General features: G+C 43.7%; 1 protein-coding gene across 1 annotated transcript in view; it reads right to left on the reverse strand.

The window, feature by feature from the left end:
• The window catches only part of REL (REL proto-oncogene, NF-kB subunit), a 34621-nt gene extending 23871 nt beyond the window's left edge, over positions 1-10750 (reverse strand). The window contains exons 1-3 of the mRNA XM_069850204.1: positions 10653-10750; positions 4184-4326; positions 989-1137 (exon numbers count right to left, since the gene is read on the reverse strand). Coding sequence (XP_069706305.1) covers positions 989-1137; positions 4184-4326; positions 10653-10659 — 299 coding nt within the window. The 5' untranslated portion in view covers positions 10660-10750. The remainder of the gene's footprint in view (positions 1-988; positions 1138-4183; positions 4327-10652) is intronic.
• Between the last annotated feature and the right edge of the window lie 1799 nt (positions 10751-12549).

Here is a 12549-nt window from a genome sequence, read left to right on the forward strand (position 1 = left end):
TCAGCCTTACATCAGAAGTGTGTAAGAGCTACTTACTGAAATATTTCCCTTCTTTTCTTCCCAGCTCAGTTACGTTTACCCCAAAGCAATAGCTTACTTCCAAATTTACTACATTGCAAAACATGAACCACAAACAGCTTGTCTATTTAGAAGTCCCATCTCCAGCAATAATCACCGAACATTTGTTGAAGTTCACTCTGCTTTTACATTTTCACATAAGACTTGGCAAACTTAGAGGAAATGTCATCAAATACAACTCTATTTTAGATATTCTTAATATCCCTCCAAACAGCACCAAGAAACACATCTCACACACAGCCTGAGTTTTACTTCCCGCATCCACAAGCAGATCCTTCCCTGGCATGCTAGCTCTACAGAGCTGGGCCTGACCAGAACCTGCATTTTTACTCAAAAAAAAAGCAAAACATAGAACCCAAACCAACAGCAACAACACTGACAGCTACTAACGTGTTGTTTAGATGTGTCACAACCACTGTCTTGTGAGTGACACGATACTCAGCCAGTACAAACTTTCTCCAGATGTTTCCAGAAAGTCCAAATATAATTCCCATGGAAGACATGGACTTCCCTGAATCTCTCATCACCATGAAGTACTAATTGTAATGCTGTTATCCATTCTATTACTCATCATTTTCACATGTAGGAGAGAGTCACACTCAAGAGTAAGTAGTCTTACTGAAAGACGCTAAGAGGCAAACAAATGGGAGAAGGGAAAAGAAGACACATTGGGAAAACTAACAAAGATTAAAAAAGGGTGCTAGGAAATGAATGGGATCAAAGATAAGTACATGAATTACTGAAAAAGTAAGGAAATACTAGAAAGAAAAGTTGTTCTCTGAGATGGATTAGTAAGCCTCAGTAAAAACTGCATAATAATTGCTCTTTTAATCATTAGTCAGTTTTAAAACTTAAGATTAGTAAATCACTTGCATAATTAATCAAACTCCCAAAAAACACTATTACTCACGACAGAACACGTCGTTCTGGCCCAAACTCTGCTTCGTAGTAGCCATCTCTGCAGTCTTTTCCAACCAGATCATGAGGGTGTGGCTTGTAGGGTTCATTCTTTGTTACCAATGTCGTTCTTATTTTGACTTTCCCATAATAGTTCAGAATCTACAAAAAAAATGGTAAGATATTTTCCAGATTTTAGATATCAGGGCTTGTACAGTCCCCAAATGTAACAGAAAACATCTTCATCCTAAAATATTCTATGGGAGAAACACCACAGCTAAGAAAATGGCATCATTGCTTCATAAAAGCCAGGACCATTGAGAAGTTCTATTTACTCTATTTCAGTTCTGTTCATTTTACACTAAAAAACCAACTTCTTGACAAAATATTTGAAAAGTGAAATTTTTTTCAAGAGTATCTCTCATCTGCTTCATAAAGTAAAACACATTTTACCTGCTAGCTTTGCCGAATAAGCTGGTTATTTGGAGTGATAAAATTTCGCTAGTGCCAGTGTCTGACATTCAATCTATTCAGTTCTTAAACTACCCTACTGCAAGAATGGGAAGGAAGTCTGAAAGGCTGTAAAGAATATTTTCTTTTCCTCTCCCCCCTCTTCTATTTTGTTTCGGTTTTTTGAGGCTGGAGATCTATTGCTTCGTCATCTTACCAGGGCTTTTTATATGAGTTCAATTCATCCCTGTGCAAAAGGTCAGAGGTGATAGAGGTAAGACCCAAGACAGCTTGTAATGCTGTTAAGATCAAACATAACAGGACATACTTCATTATCATATCTAGCCTTACAAGAAGAGACGCAAAATTTTATGTAGGTGATCACATACAAATGCTTATTGTCTGACAGGTCTAGCTCCAAAGCCCGAAGGAAAAAAACTCCTAAAACCTCACTGCTAAGGACATCATCTGTGCATGGAACATTAAGTAGTGAAAGAGGATCTTAACAGAAACAGCATGACATGATTTCCTACAAACTTCTTTTTTTCAGTTAATTCTCAGACGAATAGTCTATCTCACATTCAAAAATGGGTCAGTGAAATCTCAAGCTCCTACTAGAGCCTTCACAGCATCCAGCAGCCTAATTCAACACATGTTTCTCAGGTGCATAAGAGCCTTCCCTCATGCCAGTGACTTCACTGGTAGCTGTCAAGGGCTGTGTGTGCAAGTGAAAAAAAACAAAAACCAAACCAAAAAACCCAAACAAAAAAGGAAAACCAGTTTGGCCTAAATTGTTTGAAGCATAACAACTTGAAAGCAAACACAAGACTTGCTCAGGCACACGTTTGTGCAGAGGTGAGCTCTCCTCTGCTTCCCCTGCCATATAACTAACTGTTCCTCTCCTCCTTCGGACCTTTCTTTCCTCCTCTTGAGATACCAAGGATCCATCATACATCCCTTTCAGCTGACACCTCAAACCTTTGATTTGACCTGTGCTCTTCTAGCTTTCATGATTTGTTGGCTTCTTCCATTTCCAATTTGGCTTCTTTCTTGGCCTTCATACAAGCCACTGTAACTTATTGTCCTTAAGATGACACTTGTATCACTCCTTCGCCTTCTACATCTGTTATATCATTTTTCCCCTCATTTCACACCCAGTGCCTTGAACTTGAAGCCTGATCTAGCCACTTTTCATTCTCCAGTTCCTCCTTGATGTTCATCATAACCGCACCACAAAATTTAATCTCTCCCTGGCCTTTCTGTTCTCATCCTCATTCATGTTTCCATCTCTAGAGGGGACTCCCCTAGCAACTGATCAGCAATAAACCCTCCTACGGGCTTCAGGGAGGCAGGAATTCACCTAGAAATCACCTGCTATCGGTAACAATCAGCTCTGTCATCAACAGTCACCTTTAAATGAAAGGACAAATTTTGCCAGGATTGCACGGTCACCTATCATGCCTCACCTTCCCTGGCAAGATCTCTGTTTCCTGCATTTCTTCACCAAACCTGGCACTGTGGTAGCCAAGAGGGTGACCTTGTTTGCGTTTCCCTTAGTAATTCTGGCTTTAGGACTAGACCAGCTTCCACAGTTGTTTATATAGTAGAGGCTCACTCTGCTACTCAACACATGACTGCCCTCGTTAACTTGCTCTCTTCCTAAAGAGCCTATGCTTCAGCCTAAAACATCTCATTATTTCTTGGATTCCATGTCTCTTGTATCCGTTTTTACCTCTGTCATTTCAGAGAGTCTGTCTTTGGCTTCACTTTTTTTTTTTATACCTGCACACACTGCAAAACAGACCCACAGCTTCTGCTCCTGGGCAGTGGAATGTACTTCCATGAGGGCAAGTGCTCTTAATCTCCCATTTGTATTTGAGCCTTCTCTTCCAATCTCATCTCTGAAAGATGTTCTCCAAATTGAAAGAGATCAAGGAAACATTAGCAACTTAAACCTCAAATAGGAGGCCAGAAATTCTTCTCGCCTACCCCACCTATGGTTTCTGACACATTCCTCTGTCCACATTTAAAAGCTACTACCAAAGTGCTTCCATTCCACTTTTGCTGCCTGTATATTTGTCCCTGCTTCAATCACAGCTGCTTAGGTTTCTCTGAATCCCTTCATTCTGGTAAGGCAACCACACAGCTCATCTTTATTGCAGGTGCTCTGACCACATAATTCCCCTTTCTTACCTTGTTCTTAAATTCTGTATCCTCTTCTGACTTCACACTTCATGGTAGTTTCTTTTGCAGAATCTAACTACCAAATCACTGGCTATAGGACATTTTCTTACTTTGTTCACTAGTACAAAGTGCTTTATTTCATGTTGTACCCAGGAGTTTTTCAAAACCCTTTCAAATTTTGTATGTAAACTCCTTCAAATCTCTCCCAAAATTCGTATTGCAGTCCAAACAGTAAAAACAAACCCAAGTCACATCACTAAGAAACCAAAACAAATGTGCATACAGAAAAAGCTAATAATGAATGGCTCCTACACAACGTGAACTGAATTCCTTCTTTACCAGCACTGTTAACTATGTCTACACCTCCTCCTCTTCTTGCAAATCTGAAACAAAATCTTTAATGATTAGGACCAAGGAACTTTTTCCACTCTGTTGCAACTACATTTGCATACCAAGGGAAGGATAACAGAACATGAAGTGAAAAGCATTTTCTTTACTGCATCAAATCAAACCCATGGCTAAAGCAGAATGTTAATCTCAGCAAAGGTTATTCATGGATAAAAGCAGTATTTACCTGTATGGAAGGGAATGTCTTATTGTTTTCAGTACTGTGTTCTCCTGGAATGCTGCCTGCTGATCTTCCCTCACATTTGTATCTGAAGCGCATGCCCCTTTGCCTGGGTTGCTCAAATATTTCAATGTAGGGCTCAGAGCCACCTTAAAAACAAAATATTTTCAATGTTAGTACTCCACAGAGCTTAAAAAAGCAGCAGAATATATAAGAATTAGAGTATCTAGGCTTCTTGCTTGATATTACCATCTTTCCACTTGCTCTACCTTCTCAGGCAACCCACTCTTTCTTTATGGGCATATATACACTAAAGGTAAAGGGATGAAAGGAAACAACAGATTTTAAATGAAGCCTCAGGTATCAATGCCAAATAAGCAATTAGCAAAGGACACCCTCCCCTCCATCTCTCCTAGGACTTGGCTGCTTTTAGGTACTGGAGAGTAGATGCCTGATGAAAGAGGATTTTATGCAACAGAAAACAAATTATTTAGAGTGAACGGTTGGTATTTTTAATTATCACACTCTTTGGAATAATTGGCTTCTCAAAATACAGACACCATCAATCCAATGTTCTCTTAAACATCCTTTGAAAGTCAGTATGTTTCCTCAGAATTAATTGACTTAGTTCCTATTATAGTGAAGCAGAAACTATGCAAATTATGGAAACAAAAAAACCCTACTAAGTTGAACACAGTCACTGTGGGCTGAGAAAATATCTGATTGCTGGCATTGAATTCTACATCTTGAGCTGCCCACTTCCCAGAGGGCCAGCTTCTAGTTGCAGTTTCTCCCCAAACAACGAAGCCTCAGTAAAAGCTATTGGGCAGTTGTCATGAAGAGGTTTTCAGGAAATGTACGTTAGAGACAGGAATAGGAGACAGCAGAGCTCTTAAATGGTGGGGGGTAGGGGGCATAAGAAGATATTAACTTTGCAAAAGTGTTAAGTACTTCTCAGATTATGCTTTACTGCCAGACAGTAACAAGCTACTTAATATATCTCACTGAGAACATCAAACAGAATAGTCAATCAAAAAGTGACAACAGTGGGATGGCATGTGAAAAACAAATAACAGAGAGCAAGTAAATATTGTAGAAGTTGAATCATCATAGTGCTGCACGATCAGAACAACATAGCTTATGGAAATGTCTGCTGAGCTCTGTGTCACCTTCATATAACAGCAACCCACTCAAGCCACATTGTACAGCACAAACATGACTGGCAACATTCTGTGGCACAGCACTAAAAAGAGTGCTTGGACATAATAACCAAAATAGTTACTTAATATATTGAAAGTGCTAAAAAGGTAAAAGATCCCCAACTTCCTTTTGCCCAATGTCTCTATAGCCTAAGCATTGGAGTTTGGGCAAATGGGTGGGTTCTAATCTTAACTTCATAACAGAACTTCTCTTTTGTTCCACCTACAATGATTTAAGTATAATTGCCAACACGAAACCTGAACTTTATGCCTGGGATTTGTTGATCGCAAAATGTTCCCAGTGCTACAGCATTTCATACTCAAACGTAGGAAAACATTGTAACCTAAAAGAAAGTAAGGGATGAAAACAACTACATCTCTAAGATGTTACCTTGGTCTTACCTCAATGTACATTTCAACTATAACACACCTAAATACACCTACAGACAAACGGAGCACGATTGGGAAAATATGGATTCACCAAACTGTGCTTCACAAACCTGATCATCTTCTACAACGAAGTAACCTGTTAGGTTGATGTGGGGCAAGTAATGGACATGGTCTGTCTGGATTTCTCCAAGGCTTTTAATGTAGTTTCCCCACAGCCTCCTCCTAGAGAAACTGATGTGTTATGGTATGGCCAAGTGGTCTGTGTGGCAAGTGGGGAACTGGCTGACAAGCCAAAGCTGGAGGGTGTTGGTCTATAGCTCCTTTTCAAACTGACAACATGCCACAAATGGGGTCCTCCAGGGACCAATATTGGGCCCAACACTGTTTAACATCTTCACAAGCGATCTGGATGATGGCATCAAGTGTACCCTGATGAAATTGGCTGACGATATGCAGGAAGATCCAGACAGATTGGAGTAGTGGGCCAACAAGAACTTCATGCAGTTCAACAAGGGCAAGCATAAGGTCTTGCACCTGGGAAAACATAATTCAGCAGCACAGCACAGGCTATGATCTCTGTTGAAAGGGACCTGGGGTTCCTGGTGGACAAGCTCAACATGAGCAGACAGTGGGCTGCTGCAACAAAGAAAGCTAACAGGACACAAAGGCATCATCAGCAGAGATGTAGAAATCATTATCCCACTCTACTCCGCACTTGTCAGGCCACACCTGGCATACTTTGTTTAGTTTTAGTCCCCACCATATAAAAAAAAATGTGGACACGCTAGAAATAGTGCAGAGAAGGACCACAAAGATGACCAAAGGACTGGGAAGCCTGCCATATGAGGGAAGGCTGAGAGAACTGGCTTTATTCAGCCTTGAGAAAAGAAAGCTTAGAGGAGACCTTATCATCACGTACCAGTATTTAAAAGGTGGCTACAAAGAAGATGGAGACCCTCTTTACACTAGGAGTCACATAGAATACATGAGGGGTAATGGGTACAAGTTACTCCTTGGGAGACTCCAACTGGACATGAGAGAAATTTTTTTTCATAAGGAGAACAACCAGCCATTAGAATAATCTCTTTAGGAAAGAGGTGGATTCCCCAGCATTGGACCCTTTTAGGATTCAGCTGAACAGAGTGCTGGGCCCTCTTGTCTAGATCCTGGTTTTGCCAAGAAAGGTTGGACCAGACTATCTTTGAGGTCCCTTCCAACCCAGTATTTGGTGATTCTATAACTGGAATGGCAGCATGTGAGAGCAGCTCTGATGCTGGAATTGTCCTCAATGTGTGCCTTCTCAAATGCTGAATGCCTTTTAAAAAGACATAATACATTTAAACTCCATTTGGTGTCAAACTTTGAGAACAACGGTTTAAGACTCGCTATATCCCTTTTAAATATTTTATCAAACTGCAATATCTAAGTTGACCACCTCTCACCAACTAGATTTTAAATAATTTTCTGAAAATAGACCGTGCGGTGTCACACAAAATACACGAGCTGTTCTTCTTGGTCCAGTCACTTACAAGGATGATGCCTTTTCTACATACTTCCCAGATTCTACCTAACTCTCCTTTAGATAAGCTTTGTATATCTACTCTGAAAAATAAGCAAGTCGAGCAAAGGGTGGTGAGACAGGCATCGCTATCAAAAAAAGGCTAGAAATGACATAAAGATGACTTTTAAGAGAGAGCAGAAGTCCAAGCTTCTCGCAAAACAAAGCTCACACCCCAGCAAATGGCTATTTAACTTTCACACTTAAATTTACTTGTGCTATTGTATTTATCACTACAGTCCAGTGGACCAGATGGAGAACTTTCTGCCACCAGTGAGGAGTGACGGCTGGATCAGTCAGCCTCCCATTTCCACCATTCCATTGAAGAAAGAATCTCACCCTTCCATTTCTTATGGAATACAACACGCCACAAATACAGACACACATCAACATACTAAATCAAAATTCTATTTTAGATGTTCTAATGATGAAATTGCAGTAAAGGGCCTACTAATCATCTTACTTTAGAGACTGACATGCTTACATAGCTGCTAACTAGATGCACGTACACCCATGTACATAACATTTGTCAAAACTAGCTAGACCCTTGCTGTTCAAAACTACTATAAAACACAACTGCTACAAGTCTTTAACTCTCTGCTTTAACCAGTCATTTCCCTTCACGCCCTACTAATGTTTGCTAAGGAGGACTTTTTTCTCACCTATTAAGAACACTTTATTTTAAAACTTGGGGCTCACTGATCTTCAAGGGCTGTGGTTGAAACAAATGCCAGTGAAGGCAAACCCACTTCTCAACAGCAGGTGCGCCTGTGGCAAGGTAAAGCTCAATGACGCAGCGGCCTCCAGAGATTAAACTTCATTTTATCTTGGTTCTCTCTCACTCTATTTAAGAATCACGTTATCATCTCTACCATGATTACCAGTGTCATTGTCTTTCAGGCAGAGAGGAAACACTTCAAAGTGTGTGTGTGCGAACTAAAGGTATTATCAGTGCTCTGCAGCAAAGCTGAGGGCTGATCAGCATTCCCCATTTCTGAAAATGCGCTTGTGAAGTGGCTTGTCTTAATTATTTCAGTCTACAATCGCACACAGAGGTCTGTTGGTTCCCACACAGTTGCTAAAAACCTGTCCTCTACAGGTCTTGCTGTGTTGGTCAAACAAGTATGAGCTATGTCAAAAAACAAACTCTGACTAGTTTTGAAAGAGAAATGCACAGGTACTTATATTACCCACCTCCCCACAACTACTCAGAAAAGCATTTGAAAAAGAAGAAAACCAGATGAAAGATTAGCTAGATCTTTAAGTGCTTAAGAGCTTAATTCGCATTTGTAATTAATTATAATTGCTTATACAGGTGCTATCAATAGAAACATTAAGGTAAACTTGACAGCCTGCTTCTTGTCCTTTTCGGTTTTAAATTGTTTATTCAAACAGAATATGGGAGATCAAGCGTCCCAACTACATACACAAAGAAAATAGGTACGACCAGTAACAGCTCCAAGAGTTTAGCCAGCCTATACTCATTCAAAAACTGAAAGTTTGTTTTGTTCTCATCTGTTTTGAGCAATACAAAAAAGTACAAAAAGACAACCCCGAGCCACATTTCCATCAGAGATCTCCACATGAGAAACCTGCAATGGTTTAAAGTTTAACGTGGCCTGTGCCATTAGGGAGAAAGTGTGACATGCTGCCACCAAGCAAAGCGACAACGGGATCAATGGTCTGTGTGTTTTGTCTTGTTCCTTTGCTCAAAGGAAGCCAGGAATGAAGGGACTACGCAACCTGTAATTTTCTTTCCCAGCCAGGTGCCCTGTGAACAGACTTTTGGCAACATCTGCGCGTGAGAGCAAAGCAGCCGCGGGTCTTTGTGGAAGATGTGAAAGTATCACCCTGAACCCTATGATCCGAGGTGACTGCAGGGAGACAGAGACAGGAGAAGTGTTGCTCTTCAGCTTTGATATCACTGCTCTGCACAGATCAGTTTTGACCCTGTGCCCTCCACAGCAACAGCTGTGTCTGAAAAGCAAGCACAGACAATCTGTACGCTTATAACCTCCTGCAACAGCTCAGACAAAAGGAATTATGGTGGAAGATTCGTTATAGCACATTCTAGCTCAATCTAAAATAACTGGAAGTGTAAACACATTTTTATTTTAGAAAGCAGTCATCTACCCAGGACTCCATAAGCTGTGCAGATTCTAACAGAGACACAAAACTGCTTGCGAACTTCCTCTTTACTATCACATTACGTTACGGAACAGCAACCAAAAGAAAAAAAAACTACAAAAGCTGGCTGGTACCAGGAAGTTATGAACTTCCCCTACTGAAAAATTCCTTATCTGGTTCCTAATTATGCTGAAACTATATTAATACATTATCAAAGGAAAGAAAAAAAAAAAGAAAAAGCTACCTCTTCAGTTTTGCCGTTCTGCAATACAACATAACATTTAAAAAATGCTTCTATACAAACGCAGTTGTTTTCTCTTTCTGTTGAGGGCTGGCACACGTATGTTTTACAGGAGTGAAAGTTCATATTTTGCTAAGTGGCAGCTGAACACACGCATCCTTAGAGGTTTTCACAGAATGGGTTGGGTTAGAAGGAACTTTAAAGACCATCCAGTTTCAATGGATGAAAGTCCCAGTTTCACGGGCAGGGACACCTTCCACTACATCGTGGGGTTGGGGCGGCAGAGCAACTCCCCCTAGAAATGCTATTCTAGTTAACACTACCAAGTCTTGAGTTCGGGTTGGGTTTTTTTAAACCTTAAGAAAGATAACCGGCAAAGCACCTTTCGAAAGGCTGGCAAGTTCGGTTTAACTTAGCCTAAAGAAGGTTAATTGTGCTTTTTGCTGTAATTACTCAACGCGTGGCCCCTTATCCGCTAATGTGCGCTTATGCCACCTCAGCTTCTTATTCATTTGCGTTTCCATCGCTGAGCTCCGACCCGAAGGGGATCCTGTTGAGCGCCGGTGCCTCTGTCCCCAGCCCAGCTACGAGCCCCACACGCTCACTTAACACCTAAACGTATTAACGCCACAATTCTAAGACTTTAAAGACCCCTTCCGAGCCACGACAGTCAGCTCAGACCTTGTCGCAACCGACCACGACGCTTCTTCCTTAACTTTTTCCCACAATCCTGCTTAACGAGCCACAGGGATACGGCTTGATTATCAAAAGCAGATGCCGGGACGATGGGGCAAGAGCCCCGCCGCCCTCTTCCCGCACTGTTACCCAACCCTGCCTGCTCGGCGCTGCAAGAGGAGAGGAGAGCCGAGCCGCCCCTGAGGGGCGGCTCGGCTCTCCTCTCCTCTTGCAGCGCCGAGACGAGACCCTCCCCGAGGCTTCGCCTTCGCCCCCTCAGCTCACCGGCCATGCTGACAGCTCCGCTCGGCGGGGCTCGCCGCCCAGGCCCCGCGCTCGGTGTCGGAGGGAGGGACGGCCGGCCCCGACCCGCCGCTCGCCGCCCTTTTCAGGGGGAATTTCCCGTGGGGAGGAGGCACCGCCCCGGCCCGCCCGCAGCCCCGGCCCCGCGGGGGCGAGGGGAGGAGCCGGGGACGCAGCTCAGCGCCGCGTCGGGAGGGCTGCGAGGGAGGGGGACGCAAAGATCACCCGGTTCCAACCCCCGCGCCGTGGGCAGGGACACCTCCCACCAGACCAGGCTGCCCAAGGGCCCATCCAGCCTGGCCTCGAACACCTCCCGGGATGGGGCAGCCACAACTTCCCTGGGAAACCTGTGCCAGGGCCTCACCACCCTCAACGTGAAGAAATTTCTCCTTATGTCTAGTCTAAACCTGCCCTTCTCCAGTTTATGCCCATTGCCCCCCGTCCTATCACTCCATGCCTTCATAAAAAGTCATAGCCCACCCACTCTTGTCAAGCACCCAGAAGCCACCTCCCTCTGCAGCATTCCCACATGGAATCATTAAGATTGGAAAAGACCCTAAGATAGAATCATAGAATCATAGAATAACCAGGTTGGAAGAGACCCACCAGATCATCGAGTCCAACCATTCCTATCAAACACTAAACCATGCCCCTCAGCACCTCGTCCACCTGTGCCTTAAACACCTCCAGGGAAGGTGACTCAACCACCTCCCTGGGCAGCCTGTTCCAGTGCCCAATGACCCTTTCCGTGAAAATTTTTTTCCTAATGTCCAGCCTAAATCTCCCCTGGTGGAGCTTGAGGCCATTCCCTCTTGTCCTGTCCCCTGTCACTTGGGAGAGGAGGCCAGCACCCTCCTCTCTACAACCTCCTTTCAGGTAGTTGTAGAGAGCAATGAGGTCTCCCCTCAGCCTCCTCTTCTCCAGGCTAAACAACCCCAGCTCTCTCAGCTGCTCCTCATAAGACTTGTTCTCCAGCCCCTTCTCCAGCTTTGTTGCTCTTCTCTGGACTTGCTCCAGAGCCTCAACACCCTTCTTGTGGTGAGGGGCCCAGAACTGAACACAGGATTCAAGGAGCGGTCTCACCAGTGCTGAGTACAGAGAGAATAACCTCCCTGGACCTGCTGGTCACGCCGTTTCTGATACAAGCCAAGATGCCATTGGCCTTCTTGGCCACCTGGGCACACTGCTGGCTCATGTTCAGTTGGCTGTCAACCAACACCCCCAGGTCCCTCTCCTCCAGGCAGCTTTCTAGACAGACTTCTCCTAGTCTGTAGCACTGCATAGGGTTGTTGTGCCCCAAGTGCAGGACCCGGCACTTGGCCTTGTTAAACCTCATGCCATTGGAGTCTGCCCGGCAGTGCAGCCTGTTCAGATCCCTTTGCAGAGCCTCCCTACCCTCCAGCAGATCAACACTTCCACCCAGCTTAGTGGAAGTCAAACCACCCAGTCAAACCATCAGCCCAACATCACCATCCATTCCCACTATACCACATCCCGAAGTGCCTTGTCTGCTTATCTTTTAAACTCCTCCAGGGATGGTGACTCCACAGCTTCCTTGGGCAGCCTGTGCCTCACTGCTCCTTCAGTAAAGAAATTTTTCCCAATACCCAGCCTGAACCTCCCTTGGCACAACTCAGGGCTGTTTCCTCTCATCCTGTCACTTGTTACCTGGGAGAAGAGACCAACACCCACCTTGCTGAAAAGGAGGTTGTAGACAGTGATAAGGTCTCCCCTCAGCCACCTCTTCTCCAGACGAAACAACCCCAGTTCCCTCAGCTGCTCCTCATAAGTCTTGTTCTCCAGCCCCTTCATCAGCCTCATTGCCCTCCTCTGGACACTCTCCAGTCCCTCAATGTCCTTCTTGTACTGAGGGGCCCAA

The sequence above is a fragment of the Phaenicophaeus curvirostris genome, chromosome 2 (genome assembly GCF_032191515.1).
Source record: "Phaenicophaeus curvirostris isolate KB17595 chromosome 2, BPBGC_Pcur_1.0, whole genome shotgun sequence".
Taxonomy (NCBI): domain Eukaryota; kingdom Metazoa; phylum Chordata; class Aves; order Cuculiformes; family Cuculidae; genus Phaenicophaeus; species Phaenicophaeus curvirostris.